Genomic DNA, 18,189 nt, shown 5'->3' on the forward strand with positions numbered 1-18,189 from the left:
GTGAGTGAAGAGATGAGATGACATTTTTTTACTTAGATTTTTGAAGTTAAATTCTTTTTAATACAATGTGAACATTTGCCTGATAAACAATTGTTTTTCCTTCTATTGCTCAGGTTAGTCAAAAGGTTGTGTGACCATCGCATCTCCCAAGTAATGTGTGGAAATCAGCACTGCATTGCACTTTCTAGAGGTGAGTGAAACACACTTAACAATCCAGACACCTGCTGTCCATGTTCCTTCATCTAGTTTTACTCTTAGTCCTGTGTCATTCTTGGTTTGTCTCATATTTAGTCACCTTCACCCTGTTTTCGTTTACGTTTAGTCAATGTTAACATTTAAGGTTTGTTGATTTTCATTTCACTCATTTCATTTATTAAGGACTGCACAACAAGTCGGCAGAATTTGCTTTCGGCACAGCATGGTAGCACATAGTCCTGTGTTGGCACAAAACATCATCAAACACTACACATGTACTATACAAACATACATCAACAACATCAAACATTTTACATACAAACTATGTTAAATGTATAGTCTGTATGCAAAAATGTTTGATGTTTATGTTGTTGATGTATGTTAAATGTATAGTATGTATGTCTAGTGTTTGATGATGTTTTGTTTAGTCTCCTAAATGAGAAAATGACCCATACTGGGGAGTGAAGACTGAAAAATCCAGACACTATGACAGATCCCCCAAAATATTCTATATTAGCTTGTACTTTGTAGCAGTTAATGGTGTTATATATGTAGATACCAATTCTATGCCCCCCCCCCCCTCTCTCTCAGACGGCCAGTTGTTCACGTGGGGCCAGAACACCAGCGGTCAGCTCGGCCTGGGGAAAGGAGAGCCCAGCAAGCTGTTCCCTCATCCCCTCAAGTCTCTGGCAGGAATTCCTCTGGCACAGATAACCGCCGGGGGAGACCACAGCTTCGCTCTGTCCCTGTCCGGAGCTGTGTTTGGCTGGGGCAAAAACAGAGCGGGACAACTGGGTCTCAATGATAAACAAGGTGAATGGATGGCTGGATGGGGAGAAGCTGCGACAGGAAATGGGTTGTTTTCAAAATGGTAGCAAATAAGAAAATACTATTTACACTAATGGAAACACTCTTGCCCGTACAATGTCAGATTAAAATCTAGAATTTCATGAATACTAAAAACATGTCAAATAAGTAGAAATACAAAACAGCATGACCTTGCTTGCCTGTTTTTGTCTTTGTCCTCAGATCGTGCCGTCCCATGCCACATCAAGTTTTTGAGAACTCAAAAAGTTGTTTACATCAGCTGTGGAGATGAACATACAGCAGCACTCACAAAGGTATGCATACTGATAAACCCATATGCAGTGCATTTGACTGCAGAGCTCGCCACACATTGGACATATTTGAATATGTTTATTAAATGTGTTAGCTTGTTTAGTAACTGTTTGAGATACTATTATTAGGATTCCTTCTGTATTGCGACTCTCACCAGACAAAAAAAAGAAAAGAATCCCTTATCATATGTCTGTCTGTCTGGCAGGATGGAGGTTTGTTTACGTTTGGAGATGGCTCGTGGGGTCAGCTGGGTCACGGCTCCACCAATAATGAACTTTTACCCAGACGAGTGCTGGAGCTCATGGGTACCGAGGTGTCCCAGATCTCCTGTGGCAGGTAGTGTCTGTCAAATCTGTTTTACTTTCTAGAAAGAAACACACCACTGCAAAATGCAATAAATTACATCCTCCCTGTTAGTCCAAGGGTTAAGATGCAAACTATAAACTCAAATGTCCCCAGTTTGAATCCAGCCACAGACCTTTGTTGTATGTCTCTCTCCTTTGTCGTCTAATACAAGCAGCATAACATAGTTCCCCAAAGTAAATGCTCTCTCAACAATTTCCTGATACAGTGTCAACAAAAACTGAACATTATAAGATTCATTTATTTGTGTATATATTAAATTGCATAATGAGCTAGAAACATTTTACTCTAATCAACGTTGGTTGTATTTTCTCTTGAGCAACTTCTGCAACTTATATCTTGTTTATATAAATGTTCTTTTTTCAGGCACCACACGTTGGCGTTTGTGCCTTCATCTGGCATAGTTTATGCGTTTGGTTGCAACAGCCATGGCCAGCTTGGCACAGGAATACTCGGCGATGCTAGAAGCCCATATCCCGTTAAGACCAGTTTGATAAATGGACATTTCCATAGACCAGGTAAGCATAAGAGCTATTGCTTCGTCTTTAGACAATGAAGTCAATAGCTTTTGTTCTATAGGAAGTACAAGCAATACGCTTTTGAGACTAGAAGACTAAGAAATCATGTATGATTTATTGATTGGAAACTGTAAAATATTAGTTTATAGAGTGAAAATTTCACAGTGTCTTTATATGTCGACCATTCCTTAAAGATCATATTCACAATACTCAAAACTAAGAGCCACTATTCAGAAGTTTATAATTGACATAATGGACTGATAACAGCACAGTGAGATGGTTTCTCTAAGAGCCACTCAGACAGTAGTGAGTTGTCATGCTGGTGGTCAGCTGGGCTGTTAGGTCTGGCTGCACTGGCAGCTCAGATGTGGGTGGTTTATAAAGAAGAATGTGCAGACTGTTGACAAAACAGGCTGCAGTAAAAGCCAGGAGGAGAGTGACTGTACAAATGAACCAGCTCTTCGATTATATATCCACAACAGTGTGTTGTATTGGAGTGATCTGAATTCAGCTCAACATGTAAAGAAATGTTCAGCCTGGGATGTGATCGTAAAAAAAACACTTGTATGCAGTTTATCAATATAAGATTCTCTAAAGGTGTGATATATTTTTTTGGTTCATATGATTTGTTTCACTGCTATCAAATGCCAAAATGTCCTATCTTTCTCTTCTTCTTAGACACAAAACAGTATGTTGTGACCAAAATCATCTGTGGAGGAGACCATAGTTTCTTATTGTACGCTAATGAACAGGTATGTAATGTCATCATCACTGTTCCTCAGCTTCAGTTTTAACTTTTAATATATTATATTTGCCTATAATTGTCCTGTTAGCCCTGCTTATGTCTATCATTCCCTTCAGTTCTTTCAGTCAGTTTAGTTAGAAACTAATTTTAAATTAATTTACATTAATGTTTTTTATACTGTAAGCAGAATAAAGGGTTCATTTTGACGTTGAGATGCCTATGCATATGATATACATGCACAAATGACCTTGTTTTACTCTTGTTACATTACCGAAGGAACACTTTACAAATCATAATTTCAACCCAAAGCGTGTGATTTATAAAATAGCAAACATATTATTAATCCTAAAAGCTCATATCTGTCCATTTAAACTCCAGCAAAAAAACAAGAAACAAAACACTTTCCACATTTCACCACAGGGCGGCATTCATGTCAAAGCTTTGTCATGGTCTTATATGGGAGTTGTTCTGCAAACAGTGTGAACGTCTGCTATAAATATTGAGCAAATTACCAGGAATCTGCACAGATAAAGACATAACACACGCTCAAATATTTAGCCCCCTGGCGTGGCCCATTTGTTTTATCTTCACGGAGGAAAGAGACACAACCCAGACTGTCTCAGCACCGAGCCGTACCACACACAGCGGAAGTGCCACTACAAACAATCTCCCAGTGCTGTTCATGTCATCTCTGTTTATCTTCTTCCGTTGCAGGGCTCGATCCCCTCAGAGGACTTCAGGGTGATTAATATCAGTAAAAGCCTCTCCCCAATCAATTATGAACAGTTAAATTCTTGGAGGTTAAAGCTGATGTACAGCACAGATTCAAGTGTCACAAAGTAAGTCATGATTAAGAAATTATTATTTGAAATACAATACTGTATTGTTCTTTTTTCCATCAAAGTTATGTTACTGTTTCTAGATATACACATTTAATATTTAATTTTGTTAAAACATATTATGTTTCTCTGTAGTTACTGATTCAGTTGACTCTTATTGTGCTCTGTGTTTTTTGCTCAGTGACATTATAGTTCAGCTCTCCTCTACGGCTTGTTGGAACGCCAGCTTCTTGGACCAAAGGTGAGGTTGTCTCACATCACACAATGCATAATGCTAACTATTAATGCAAAGGTTTGAAATGAAATGAAGAAAACAAAAGACAAAAAAATTAACTGCATCAAATGGTTAAAAGGATAAACCACAAAAAAATGTACTGCAAGTAAGAGCTGAATAAATGAAGAGGAGATATGAAACAACAGCTAACAGCCCCATGGTGATTACGCAAGATTTAATCAAGGTAATTACACTGAATCTCATGTATTTTGGTGAGCTGTGACAACAGCTGGCTTGAGTTTTTTTTGTGGACTGGTTGCAAAATGTGTTTAAGACTCAACTAGACAATTGCAAAGCATATGGAGAGGGGTTGTCCTGATTTTGGAGATAATTTATCTACGTGCACCTGGTCTGTACTTCCACCGTATGCTCCGTCAAAAATAGCACAGCACATATAGGATGATCTTTAGACTTGGCGGGTGACAGACAGTACGAGCTGCAGCCATGCTTAACGTGAAAATTAAAGGATTGCCACAGTTTTCAAGCACACAGTAGGTCACTACAAATTCAAGCTGGTGCAAGGGAGGAAACTATCTCATCGTACTTAAGCGCTACAAGAATGTGACTTAAATTGATCCATACGAGTTTTATTAGTGGCGTTCATGCCACAGTGTCGGCATGCAGCTACTGGCTTGACATTCAGATCGTTCACCCCAATTAAATAGGAAATGAATAAATATTATGTAAATGAGCAAGATCGCATGGCTCATATGTAAACAAGACTCCTGGGAACTGATTGACCAAGGAACTCACAGGGTCCACTTACTGAACTTACTGTGCTTGTCACACACACACACACACACACACATACACACACACACACACATACACATACTCGTGGTATGTCATCTTATCCAACAAAACATGCTGACCCTCAGGGCTGGTGACGCCGTAGCGGGTTCGGTTTCTCCAGATTCCTCCTGACCATCAGCCTGTGTGGAGGTGTGATGGCTCTTTAGTACAAAAGTCATCAGCAGATTCTTATCGTGTCATTAACCTGAGACATCAGGGTGGAAAATGGATGCTAGGAGACAGAGACGGTGTGAACGGCTTAATACTGTGCTGTCTGGAAACAACTGAAACTCACCGATAACCACCGGATATCCCTTGAAAGTAACTACGTTTACTTGAGAACTGTACTAAAGAAGTACTCGTCTTCACTGGAGTAATTCCACTTTGTCACTTTATGCTTCAGTTCAGAGGCAAATTGTAATTTATTCATAAGAAACCCAGTGAATTATGATGTATTATTGTTATTATTAAATGTAGCTTTTCAAAAGACCCCCACCTTTACCAACTGCAACATTAAAGTAACGTATGTATCAAATTATAATATGATTTTAGTATTTTATTGTGATATGATTTTGTTATTTTTCCTGTAGTTAAAGATCTGAATATTTACTCCACAACTTGTGACATGTGAGAACAAGAGGCCAGGAGCAGTGGGGTGGTTGATTTAGTTTGAATCGATTTTTTATCCACCATGACTCATTAAAAGGCTGAACCTGAAAACCTGAAACCAAAATGAAGTAAATGGATACGGACACGTGCCGAGAAGCTGAAAACAAATTCCTGGACAAACAGGATTAAATATTAGATAGACAAAATAATTGACAACTGCTTCTAAAAGAGAGAGACCATCATGATTATTATATTATCAGGTTATTATCATGAACCTCATCAAACCAACCCCTTCAGTGTGGATCCATACACATCGAGTCCCAGATGAACTTTGTTGTTGTTGTGGTCTGGATTTGTTTGCGCCTGCACAGTGTAAGTGACAGTGGCATCGCACGACTTCTCTGAAACAAAGTGGGTCATTGCTCTCGCTCACACAGTTCATGGGGATGCATCACGTAGGCTCTATTATCTGCATCAGGGTTTTTTTGTTTGGCAAACAGTCTCCACGAGATCAGACCTGTTGTATTTGTGTAACGGCTAAATATAACCATGTGCTGTAAGAATGTAAGGGCTTACACTGTAAATAGTAGCCGTCCTTCACGCTCAGGGTTTTGTTGGTTTTGTGGAGGTGATGCTGGGTCTGTGTGTGTGTGTGTGTGTGTGTTAATGTCCACTTGGCTGAGGAAGAGATCTGCTTAGGGATTGTCTTAAATACCCCCAGGGCTGAGCATCCATCTAACTATTGCTCGTGATGTGTCGAGAATAAGCGCATCTACCATTGTGACCTGCCTCATGATGGGTTGGAATAGACTGACGTTTAATCCAAAGCAACATCAAGGCTTTAGCACAAAGTCCCTGAATCGGAGCTCTGGCCTATTTCTATCCTGTGAAGGATCACTCAAAACATCGTAGATGTCCCAGCTAATCATGTCATATTTGTTTGCTTCCTTAGTGATGATACCCACTTCAAAACCAACCCAAAGATCCCAGGCATCGATCTCAACTCTGTCAGAATACTATTTGAGACGCTCAGCAAACCGGCTTTCTCTGGACTTCTGGAGCAGGTACAGGCTAATAGTCTGTTTACACACACATGTACATGTGTGCGAGGTAATAATAGTTGTATTTCAAGGTCATCAACGAGCTGGCTGTGTTGATAATGTGCCAGACCTTATGCAGAAATACCATGTCACTTTGATGTCCATTACGCCTAAAGTTTCAAGTAATGACATGCATTTGGAAAGATAGAATAACACAAACAACCGTCAACATTTCATTTTACAAATGAAAAGTCCATTTGAAACACAACAAACCCACTGTTGCTCAGCAGTCCATTTGTTTTCCTGCTCAAACAATCCCACTCCTCTCTGGATCTCTCATCAAACGTAATAATGACGTACCGTAGGGCTGCTCATTTGATTAAAATATTATTGACTTTTCAGGTGAAATGTGTCACAACATAACTTTATGACTCAATGTAAATGCATAGTCGTACAACAGAGATGCACACAAATGATATTCAACAGATGCAAGAAAAAAAAACATCTTTTGGTGCAGACCTGAGCCTCTGAGTAGATGTCGACAAAAAAGAAAAGAAAAAAACTTTGATATTGAGAGGTGACTCAAATGAGCTTGCAGTCTGGGTTTTGGTTGCCATAACGAAGCAGCTAAATCTGGAAGATTGGGATGTTACGCAGCAGCAAAAAGACTCATGCATCTCGTATGTGAATTTTGTGCTTTCTCTGAAAGAACATCAAGTTCTGCCACAAACCAATGGCACAGAACTCAAGACTTAGTCATAACCTCTAACATTAGCTCAGTAATGTTAGGTTTGGGATTTGTGTATCTCAGTCCAACGTGAATTATAATCTGTTTGTAGAACGGGGCCATGTTCCAAACCACTAAAAGCCTCTCCCAAAATTTAGTCACTGATATTTTACTCCTGCTGCCTAGATTTAAGTTGTTCCCAAGTTGTTTGAGAGTCGGAAAACATCCCAGAAATGTCTCTCTTCACTGTCAAATATTTCAGAGTTGTATAAAGCCAACTGTCGCTTCATGGGCCATAATTAAAAGAAGAAACATGTGTCTGACTCTCTGTTTAGGCCACCAAGAGTTTTGAGAGTCTGTTGATCCCTCAGCTGCCGCACTCTCCTCCCGACGTCGAGGCCATGAGGATCTACCTCATCCTGTCCGAGTATCCGGCCCTGCAGGATTCAAAGAACTACATCCGCCTCACTATCCCGCTGGCGATGGCCATCCTGCGGCTAGACGCCAACCCCAGCAAAGTATTGGGTATCATACATGAATGCACACTCTAGAAGTGTTTTTTCACACCTATCAAGCCACTTGAAATCGACCGCTGGTAGCTCCGGTAACACAGAACATCACGTTATGTAACAGCGAGCTGCACCGTGGGATGTCATGGCCGCATCATTCTTTATAGAGTCCTCATCCATGTCCACATCCCCTGTGCTTAGCGTTGTCATCCCAAGGACTAATAATTGAAATACAATTTAAACAAATCATTAAAGAAAATACAGCTCTGGAAAAAATTAAGAGACCACTTCAAAATGATCAGTTCCTCTGGTTTTACTATTCATAGGTATGTGTTTGAGTAAAATGAACGCTTTTGTTTCATTCTATCCACCTTTTTCCGAACGTCAAAAACGTAGCCTGTTTTGCCGGTTTTGCTCTTCCGGTGGAATTTTATGTTTACGTTTCCATGGTTTCGGTAGTCGCGGTAAATGCATGGATTTCTTTTTTTTTTTTTTTTCAATGAAAATCTGTAAAATGCATGGATCATCAAACCAGCTTTTAACAGTGGATATCACACAAATTGACATCTGTGTTAAAAGCCAGCGTTAATAGATCCATGCATTTACCGCAACTATGACAACGACTGAAAACCATGGAAACGTAAACGTAAAATTCCACCAAACCGGCAAACCGGAAGCCAGTTTTGACCATAGATGACGTTCGGAAACTTGTGGATATACTGAAAAAAATTCTCCCAAATTGGAAATAAAATTATTGTCATTTAGAGCATTTATTTGCAGAAAATGGCAACAGGTCAAAATCACATAATACGTTCTGGTGTTTTCAGACCTTGTATAATGCAAAGAAAACAAGTTCATATTCACTTTAAAAAAACACAACACTACTTTTTAAACTTAGGAAGAGTTTAAAAATCAAAATTGGTGGAATAATCCCAATTTTTAATCGCAACAGTGTTTTTTAAATGTATTTATTTATAATCTTTCTTCCTCATTAAATATGATTTGGTTCAGGTGATCAGCTAAGTAGAGTGAGGTGTGCTTATGTTGGAGTTCAATAGACACTGGAATCGATAGCTGCCATGCATGTAGAGAAGCTGATTTATTAAGAACATTTTGGAGTGGTCTCTTTATTTTTTCCAGAGCTGTATATACAAAAATGCACATCATTTATGAAATCTTCTTTTCTGTGTCCCTGCAGACAACTGGTGGTGTTTTGTGGACGGCAACGTGTTCACCAAAATGGTCGACATGTACAAGAGCATCATCGTGTTCATGCTGACGGGAGGAAAGACGCTGCTCGTACCGGTGTTCTACGAGAACTACTTTCTCGCCACGTTAAGGTTGCTGGAAAAACTCCACAAGGTATTTACGAAGGTTAATGTACGGCGGCTCCTGCAAACAAGATACATATCGAATATTTATTAAGATTACACTTTATTACACTTTATTGTCAGATCCCTCACACAATAATAACAAAATACCAAAAGCACAACATTTACAGAAAGCATAAATGTCACTCTCAAACGTCACATTTAAAGAAAAACACACTCAAGAGTACAAACATACTTCCATGTGTAATCAGTGTAGATGCTATTAGGGATGTCACGATTATAGATTTTCTTTGTACGATCATTGTCAGAGAAATAATCACAGCGTTACGATTATCACGATTATTATGCATTAATTAATTTCACAAATGTGTAAAATTAAATTATGTATGTTATGTTTAGGTAAATGGACAAGTATTTCTGACATTTACCTTAACTTTTGTGCACATCTGCCTCTGTGTTTACAACGTAATCTTTTTTGGAAAGTGACGGTATTTAAGAATCTTTACGATTAATTAATTTAATTGCTGTTTAATACCGCAATTAATTGTGAAAACAAGTAATTGTGACACCCCTAGACAGTATGCATCTCTGAACTGTGTAGAAAAAAGAAGAAAAAAGACTGTACTAGTAAAGGATCAAGAAGGAACCTTATATCTCCCCCACCCCAAACCCTGTGCTCGGCCGTCAATCGAATAAAATGCACTCAAAAGTAATTTTACTAAACATTAATAAAGTCCTGGATTAAAGTTGTTGTTAGAAATGGGTCCCAGATTTCCGTATATGTGTCCATCTTACCATTTATTTTATGTATAAACTGTTCATATGACGCTGTTAAGAACCGTCTCTTGTGTTTGTCCTGGTCAAATGGTTGTTGGTACAGTACCTGCTGCTGAGGTAATGTGAGGTGTTTGTTTCATGTGTCCCAGGTAAACTTAAAGGCCCACCATGTGGAGTACAACCGCTTTTATATCCCCGACATCAGCAGCCTGGTGGACATCCAGGAAGACTACCTCAAATGGTTTCTGAGTAAAGCTGAAATTGTGAGTGACTGAAAATCCCAGATAATATCACACTTTCTTGTTACTTGTTACATCTGCTGATTCTGCACACACACACACACACACACACTCGCAGCCCTTCGTGTGTGATGCAACCGCACTGCTCTTAACTCATGTCAGTGACAGCGTCTGCAGGGACGGTGAGGAATGCTTTTCATAACTGCCTGTGGGTGTGTCCGCTACTCACTTGTTGCCATCTAAGACTTTTCTCCATCACTCATTGGACATTTGAGTAAATATTTATCTGATTACGCTGCTGCTCTGGAACTTTATTATTATGCAACTCGGGTCAAATTACATGACTTTCTCTCTCATTTTGTTTTTTAGAAAGTGGGATCATCTCCTTCACAGGTACTGAAATTTAAGATTAACTATAAAAATCTAAAATTGGACATTAGATCAAATGTTTTTTTTAATGTTATTTTTGTATATTCCCTGCAGACTGACTTTCCCTCAGTGAACCTATGTGCCTACCCGTTCATACTGAACGCCCAAGCCAAGACAACCATGCTGCAAACAGATGCTGAACTGCAAATGCAGGTACTGGCTGCTGATATGAAAGACAGAGTTTGGTTTTACTGAACTGTTCTCTTATGGATGACCTGATTAGATTTTAGTGGTCAAAGGTCAAATATGAACATCACAGTGCCGCTACAATACATGTTTGTCTGTTTCTTTTGCCTCGTGATTGCAATATCCCAGTAATGCCTTCGGGGAATTTCCTCAAATTAAAGGATGAACTGATTTGATTTTGGTGGGCAAAGGTCAAAGGTCACTGTGACCTCAAACACATTCAAACTAATTCTTGGCTTGGACTCCTGAATTAGTGCACTAACTAACACAAATACAATGAGGAAAAAAGGATGAAGTGATGATATTTTATATCCAAATGCTCAAAGGTCAACTTCATTGTGACATCACATTGTTCTGCAAAACACTTCTGGCCATTCTTCAGTACTGTATCTCAGGAAGGGGAGATTGTGACTGTATTTCCTGCAACTTTGGCTGTTTGGTGGAGGCATAATAAAAACCACAAGGCAGTGATTCTGCTATTATATTCCTAGGTATTCTTCTTCTTCTTCCGAGGAATTCATACTTCCCATGGGCGAAAACTCACCAAACTTTACAGAAATGTCCGACCCCATACCAGATTTACTCAACTCTCGAGTTCTTCAACTTTCACCAAATTGTCGACTCAATACTGCTAAAACTTTTGTCCACTTAAACTCATTACAAATGATGAAGTCCATCATCTCCTCCCACAATTTTTGCTCAATTGTCACCAAACTTGCTACAGAGCATTTTCAGACTGTCCTCCACAAAACTTGTTTCTCGGATTTTTGATTCATCAAAAATTGAGCCTACAGTGCATCAAAATGTTTGAGTGTAAACTGTACTGTAAACATGTACCTGCAAATTCTTACTAAATACATTTTCAGCGTTCATGAAAAAAATGGATAACATTTTGAAATCATGGTAGATGATGTGTGTGGCAAATTCCAAAATTTTATCTCAAACTGTATTTTTCACAGCATTTTGAATTTTTCTCTCATGTGAACCATTGAAGTCAATGCAAGAATGGCATATTTAAACATCAGTTATTCACTTATGGCGCAAATCAGTCATTTTAAATAACAAATTACCAACATCTCCATACTGTCTAGATGCAATATGTGTATTTTCAGATTTTTGTCTTGATAACTGGATTTTTTTTTTTTTACAGTGGTTTCAAATCTGCCTGCACGACAGTGAATGGCTTACTCAGTTTGTGAAGCTACTGTTGGACTGCCACTTGCCAATTAGCTCAGAGCGATAGACGACGGTCTTTGGTTCCAAAAGTTGCAGATTTGAGCCTCAACTGGTGCAAAATGAACATTATGATGCCAACTGTCTTGTCTTCCTATTCTCCTGTTTGTTACTCAGAATTGCCAAAATTTGCCACTAATTTTTAAAAAAAATATTATTTCTTACCAAGATGGCGGTAAGCGGTGCAAACCTACACAATGTCTTCATGCTGCTCACACTGGAACCGCACCTCGCCAGGAACCCGTACCTGGTCCTCCACGTGCGCAGGGACCATTTGGTCAGTGACACCCTGCGAGAGCTCACCATGTACTCTGACGTGGACCTCAAGAAACCGCTCAAGGTAAAGCTTCTGGAGGTCGCTGCAGTGTGGTCGTTTTAATAAGAGTCCAGTCTTCATCGTCTTCATCGTCCTCTCTGTCCTCCGTCCAGGTGATCTTTGACGGGGAGGAGGCCGTAGACGCTGGTGGAGTGACGAAAGAGTTCTTCCTGCTGCTGTTGAAGGAGCTGATGGATCCTGTTTATGGGATGTTCACTCATTACAAGGAGTCCAACCTGCTGTGGTTCTCAGACAAAGTGAGTTGATGTGCAACAATAAATTATTAATGGAGTAAAAAACAAACAAACATTGAAATTACTTTAACTCACTTCCTTTACTTATCATCTACAGCATTGTTGCAGATTGCATTGTTGTAGATCACATTTGATTATATAGCATTTATTTCTATATGATAATATGATGGTGCCACGGTGGTGTGGTGGTTATCACTCTCGCCTCCCCGCGAGGGGGTTGGGCTTCAATTCACGGGGAAGGGGCTTTTCATGTTCTCCCCGTGTCTGCATGGGTGGTCTCCGTGTACCACTGTCCAAAAACACTTTTCATACATTAAAAACGTAGCACAGAGTGCTTAGGTTGACTGGCCACTAGTAGTGCATGAATGATGTTGTTTGTCTCTGTAATAATAATAATACTAATAGTAATAAATAATAATTAATAATATAAAAATAATTTGACCAACTTCAACATAAAAACTCTGTTTACATGTGATCACTTATAATACAATATTAGCATATAAGTAAATATATACATACCGGTATTTACGTATATAACCAGATGGCTGCGTCATTAATTATCATGGGTACTTTTATTGTGATATTTTAGCGAATATCATGAATTGTGTGTTTTTACTTTGTGGTATTGCTGTTTTAACTTAGAGTTGTTCATATATAATAAGAAAGAAAGTGATTACTAGAAACAGATGAGTTTTGTGAAGCCTGTTGACTAGAATAGGTAGTAACAGGTATAAGAGGTAGTCCAGTCTCAGATGTTGTATATCCTCTATCTTTATTAGTATTATTTGTCATCATAAAGTGATTTATATGACTATATTTATTGAGACTTGGTGATAGTGGTAGTCTCAGCACTGTTTAAGAAGATATTGAACTATAAAGAGCATTTTTTCACCAGCCAAGGTTGTGTGGTCAACTCACTTCCACTTGCTGTGACTGAGCGGCAGTGTTGCAGAGTTCGACAGCGAGTTGGAGATAAGGCACCTGGAAAGTTTTTCACATGACAGCTTTTCCATCTGTTACCTAAAGTGCAGTTTGGAGACAGTCTGTCAGTAACTCAGACGACCTTCTGTCTGTTTGTGTGTTTGGTTTGGAAGCGTTTTAACATGCTATTGTTTTACTTTTTTTAAATGCTTGGTAGCACTAAAGCTTATAATGGATTTCCAGACTGTGGCTTTAATTCAACCTACAGCTGTATTTTCCATGATGAGCCACTGTCGCTGGCATCATACATACCAACACCGAGTGTCAGCGGGGACGGCGTGGTTTACAAAACACTCACCACTATGAGGGAACGCGTTCAGCTCTAATAACCATTTGAGTTATTTCAGTGAAATCACTGTGAGTCAGCAGCTTTTTCAATGACGTGTCAATGCAAGGTCACGTCTTTTTATATCTGTAGAACCCCTTGATTGTTTAATGAACTCAATTTAATTGAATTTTTAGAGATTTCACAGAACAATGAAATATTTTATACATAGAAATTCAAATTTAAATGTAAATTAAATTTATAAACATTCAGTTTTTGAGACTTTGAACTGGATTGAATGATTTAATCTTGTTTTATTTCAGTGTTTTGGCAACAGGCGCAGTAGTTGGCAATATTTATCAGCTAAAAAATCATTATCATCATCATTTTTTTTTCTCATTCATGAATAGTGAATGGTGTATAGTGATTTTTCCCTAATGTTTGTAAGCTTAAGATGTTATAAGTTCAATTGTTTTGTTAGATGTGGGATGGGTACAGCTGCAATAATGATAATTGCACACACTTTTTATGATAATCATGATAATAATAATTTACCTCCCTGTGTCTGCAGTGCTTCGTGGAGCAGAACTGGTTTCACCTGATCGGTATCATCTGTGGTCTGGCCATCTACAACGCCACGGTGGTCGACCTCCACTTCCCCCTGGTTCTCTATAAGAAGCTGCTCGACGTGTTACCAGTACTGGACGACTTTAAGGAGCTCTCCCCCACTGAGGCCAGGTAACCGAACCACTGTAGTGCTCAAACACAACAACATTGTGCAACAAAGTGTCACTTACTTACATAAGCAGTGTTTTTTTTTTTTTTCTTCTTCAAGCAGCGGTGAAATTGGCCGTCACTGGGGAATGTCTCTTTATTGAATTAGCAGCAGGAAGGGTCAGCGTTTCCCCTCAGTGCCTAATTGTCTGCAGCTGACTATTGATTTTTATGTTATTACTTTGAAAGCTACAAGTATTGTGTTGCTATTAGAGACAACACGGCCTCAGAGGAACATCATGTGGAAAAACATTACAGATGCTACGCTTTTATTTTGGCTGGCGTGAAGGTTTGAGCTGTTACTAAAGGTCAGCACACCAACAAGAAGGAGATAAGACGTTGTTTAAATAACTGTGTAAAATACACAAAGCTCTCTGAGGTTGTTGTTTTTTTTTTTTTTTACTTCATTGGTGTTGTCTCTTCAGTATTTTCAAATACAATGACCTCAACCCAGTTGTTATGCTTCATTTGTCAGACAATAATACTGCATCCTCTTGGGCTAATTGGCGCTTCCTTTGCCAGCCCACTTGTCCTCTTTCCATGTTTCCTGTGTTTTGGTGGTAAATATCCCACATGGTATTTGCAGGAAAACCTAACACAACACTCCCTTTGAGTCATTTCCTATTATTAGAAAATGTATCAAAACATCAACTTAACATCAAATCTAATAGATGGTGTTGATGTTCACTGCATGTTTAAACCGTGATTTTCATATTTAACCCAGGATGGCAGGTGGATGTAATGACCAGTAGCAGATATTGTGTCATTAGTGACGTACTTTCGTTACTCTGCTCTTTATTCTCTGCAGGAGCCTGCAGCAACTTCTAGACTATGAAGGAGCTGATGTGGAGGAGACGTTCCTTCTCAACTTTGCTGTGAGCATGACTTTCCATTTCTTATGCAGCGTTAAAGGATGAGGTTGTTCTATGTTTTTCTTATTGTCAGACGAACAGACCGAAGCCAAAACTGTGGAAGTTTGTCTCTTTGTGGTTTTTTGTGACTCCTCTGTTCTGTCTCTGGCTCTTGAGTCTCAAACCCACTAATACAGAAGATTTAAAAAACGCGTCACATGGGCGCCTCTGTGTCTCACCTTGTAGAGTTTGTACCACATCATGGACCTAGTCCTTATCAAAGCAGCCATGGGTTTAAGCCCGACTCATGGCCCTTTGCTGCATGTCATTTGCTCTTTGTCTATCAGAATAAAAGCACACTCCTCTCCTCACACACACACACACTTTCATCCATTTTGGGGTGAAATAATCAGCTGAGAGCTTGACACAGGAGTAAAAAGTCAAATTTGTTGAGGATTATTTTCTGCTGTGGATTAACTCTCATGTAATTCACTTATGAATCTAATTTACAGCAGCAGGTGGGGGCCACCATGTAATTTCACTCTGATCTGGTCCAAAGAATCAACAATATTTATACTAATACCAAATTGCTATAATTAAAGTTGAATTAATTACATGAATACTTGTTACTCATCTAGTTATTTTATAGGATTTGTTCTGGTATTCATTTATTTACTCATTACTCAATAGTGTGAATGCTTCCAGCATTCACACTATTGTTATTCGGTTCGGCCATTTTCTGCCTTTCTTCGTCATGTAACTAGTCCTTCATACTTTGTGCTATTTCAACAATTCAAATATCAAAATGTTCAGCCTTTTCGGGACAGGTGTGCTATGTCTTTTCTCTTTTCAACTATTCATACTTTTTGCAATATTCAACTATTTCTGATTTTTTTTTCCCCATAGAGAATGCATTGGAACAGTCTTGAAACTCTTCAAATCTTCTTACTTCTTTCAGCCTTTAAAGCGTCCACATACTTTCAGCTAGAGACTTCATTCAAATTCTGAGCTGTAGACAAACTTCCAATGTATTTATCCTGTATTTACAACTTTTTCATAGCTTGTACCGTTTTTGAGATAAATCCTTTAAAAGCACATGAGGATTTCTGACAAATTTCACACTTTTCAATGAGTGTGTATGGGGTTGGGTCAGAGTGAGTGACATCATCGTTAGAGTGAGAGGGATCGAAAAAACATTCAGGATTTTTTCTGGATAAATTGCCAGCACGGCCACAAATTAAACTCTAGACACATGATTTCCTCACCGGTTTGTAGCCACACTTGTTGTGTCTCATTTAATGTGCTCAAAACAGCAGACAGACTTACAGAATTATGAGCCTAATTGTCCAGCTAGACCCGCTCCAGTGGCTCATCGACTTCAATAGAAAAGTAGGAGCTGATTTTTAGAAAAGCAGAAATGCCCCCCTTTTTGCGACCCTGAGAAAAGTTTTTGCCCTACAAACATTTAATGCACATCAATGTGCTCAGGAAGGTCTCCTTGCCCAGTAGTCACATTCTGATCAGAGTTACGGTTCTCTTTTTCTGGGCTGTTTTGGGAAGCTGCTCAGAGCACAAATCTCTCTGCTCTGCTCTGCTCTGCTCTGTGTCTGTTGGGGCCAGCTCGTTATCAAAGTCTATTAATAGAACAGGTCAGGTGCAGCCTGGCCGCTCGTTAAGATGTTTTTAAACACAGCCCCACACACACACATGATAAACCAGACTGACAGAGGATGTCCACGCACAAACACAGGCATCACACTCACACAGACAGACACACACAGACGCTCACACACAGTCACACACACACACATACACAAACAGACAAACACACAAACACAACACTGTTCCACACAGTAAAATGTAAGCATGGTAGTCGTCATGGCAACTTCTGAGGGCAGGCTGCCAATCAATCAGATCATTAGGGAGAGAGGAGTTCTGTGGCGCTTATCAGTTTTACTTTCTGCACATGTACACGCAGACAGAGAGACCGTCAGACTCACACACACACACACAGGTTTTCAGCTCAAATTCATCAGCCTCTCAATTCTTTTATACTTTTGATGTAAACATCTCCAACAATTTATATTTTTCTCATGAATTTAAGTTCAGACGTTTAGTCTTTCCAACTCTATTAATAGTAGTACAATTACAGGTGGAGCCTGGGACATATGATGCAGCTTTTAACATGTGTCCTATCTATCTATCTATCTATCTATCTATCTATCTATCTATCTATCTATCTATCTATCTATCTATCTATCTATCTATCATCCCCCTCTCTCTTTTTCTTCATTTGTATTTTACGTAACTTTTTATACCCTTCCCTCTCTATCCATCTCCATCTACCTCTTTCTATCTATCTTCCCCCTCTCTCTTTTTCTTCTTTCTTTCTTTCTTTCTTCTACCCCATTTCTTTTTACTTATTTCTTTCTTTCTTTCACTCCATTTCTGTCTTTTTACTTCTTTGTTTGTTTGATTGTTTCTTTCTTTCTTTCTATTCCTTTTCTCTTCCTTTGTTTTTACTCCATTTCTTTTCTTTCTTTCTTTCTTTCTTTCTTTCACTCCATTTCTGTCTTTTTACTTCTTTGTTTGTTTGATTCTTTCTTTCTTTCTTTCTTTCTACTCCTTTTCTCTTCCTTTGTTTTTACTCCATTTCTTTCTTTCTTTCTTTCTTTCTTTCACTCCATTTCTGTCTTTTTACTTCTTTGTTTGTTTGATTCTTTCTTTCTTTCTTTCTTTCTTTCTGTCCTTTTCTTTTTTCTCTCTTGTTTCAATCTTTCTTTCAACAATTTCTTCAGTATATGTTGTTGTACATGTTTTATG

At 38.8% G+C, this 18,189-nt stretch overlaps 1 protein-coding gene across 2 annotated transcripts in view; it reads left to right on the plus strand.

Annotated features, from left to right (window-relative positions):
- herc3 (HECT and RLD domain containing E3 ubiquitin protein ligase 3) overlaps positions 1-18,189 on the plus strand; it is a 28,759-nt gene that overhangs the window by 4,192 nt on the left and 6,378 nt on the right. For both annotated transcript variants that reach the window (XM_085781278.1, XM_085781268.1), the window contains 18 exons: positions 114-190; positions 787-1,008; positions 1,225-1,316; positions 1,520-1,650; positions 2,044-2,195; positions 2,874-2,947; positions 3,655-3,779; positions 3,961-4,020; positions 6,407-6,518; positions 7,557-7,746; positions 8,929-9,092; positions 9,988-10,101; positions 10,447-10,470; positions 10,561-10,659; positions 12,095-12,265; positions 12,355-12,498; positions 14,313-14,479; positions 15,324-15,390. In XM_085781278.1, the coding sequence (XP_085637404.1) occupies positions 114-190; positions 787-1,008; positions 1,225-1,316; positions 1,520-1,650; positions 2,044-2,195; positions 2,874-2,947; positions 3,655-3,779; positions 3,961-4,020; positions 6,407-6,518; positions 7,557-7,746; positions 8,929-9,092; positions 9,988-10,101; positions 10,447-10,470; positions 10,561-10,659; positions 12,095-12,265; positions 12,355-12,498; positions 14,313-14,479; positions 15,324-15,390 (2,185 nt within the window). The remainder of the gene's footprint in view (positions 1-113; positions 191-786; positions 1,009-1,224; positions 1,317-1,519; positions 1,651-2,043; positions 2,196-2,873; positions 2,948-3,654; positions 3,780-3,960; positions 4,021-6,406; positions 6,519-7,556; positions 7,747-8,928; positions 9,093-9,987; positions 10,102-10,446; positions 10,471-10,560; positions 10,660-12,094; positions 12,266-12,354; positions 12,499-14,312; positions 14,480-15,323; positions 15,391-18,189) is intronic.

Source organism: Trachurus japonicus, chromosome 1, assembly GCF_045865225.1.
Source record: "Trachurus japonicus isolate A0001 chromosome 1, Traja_1.0".
Lineage (NCBI taxonomy): Eukaryota > Metazoa > Chordata > Actinopteri > Carangiformes > Carangidae > Trachurus > Trachurus japonicus.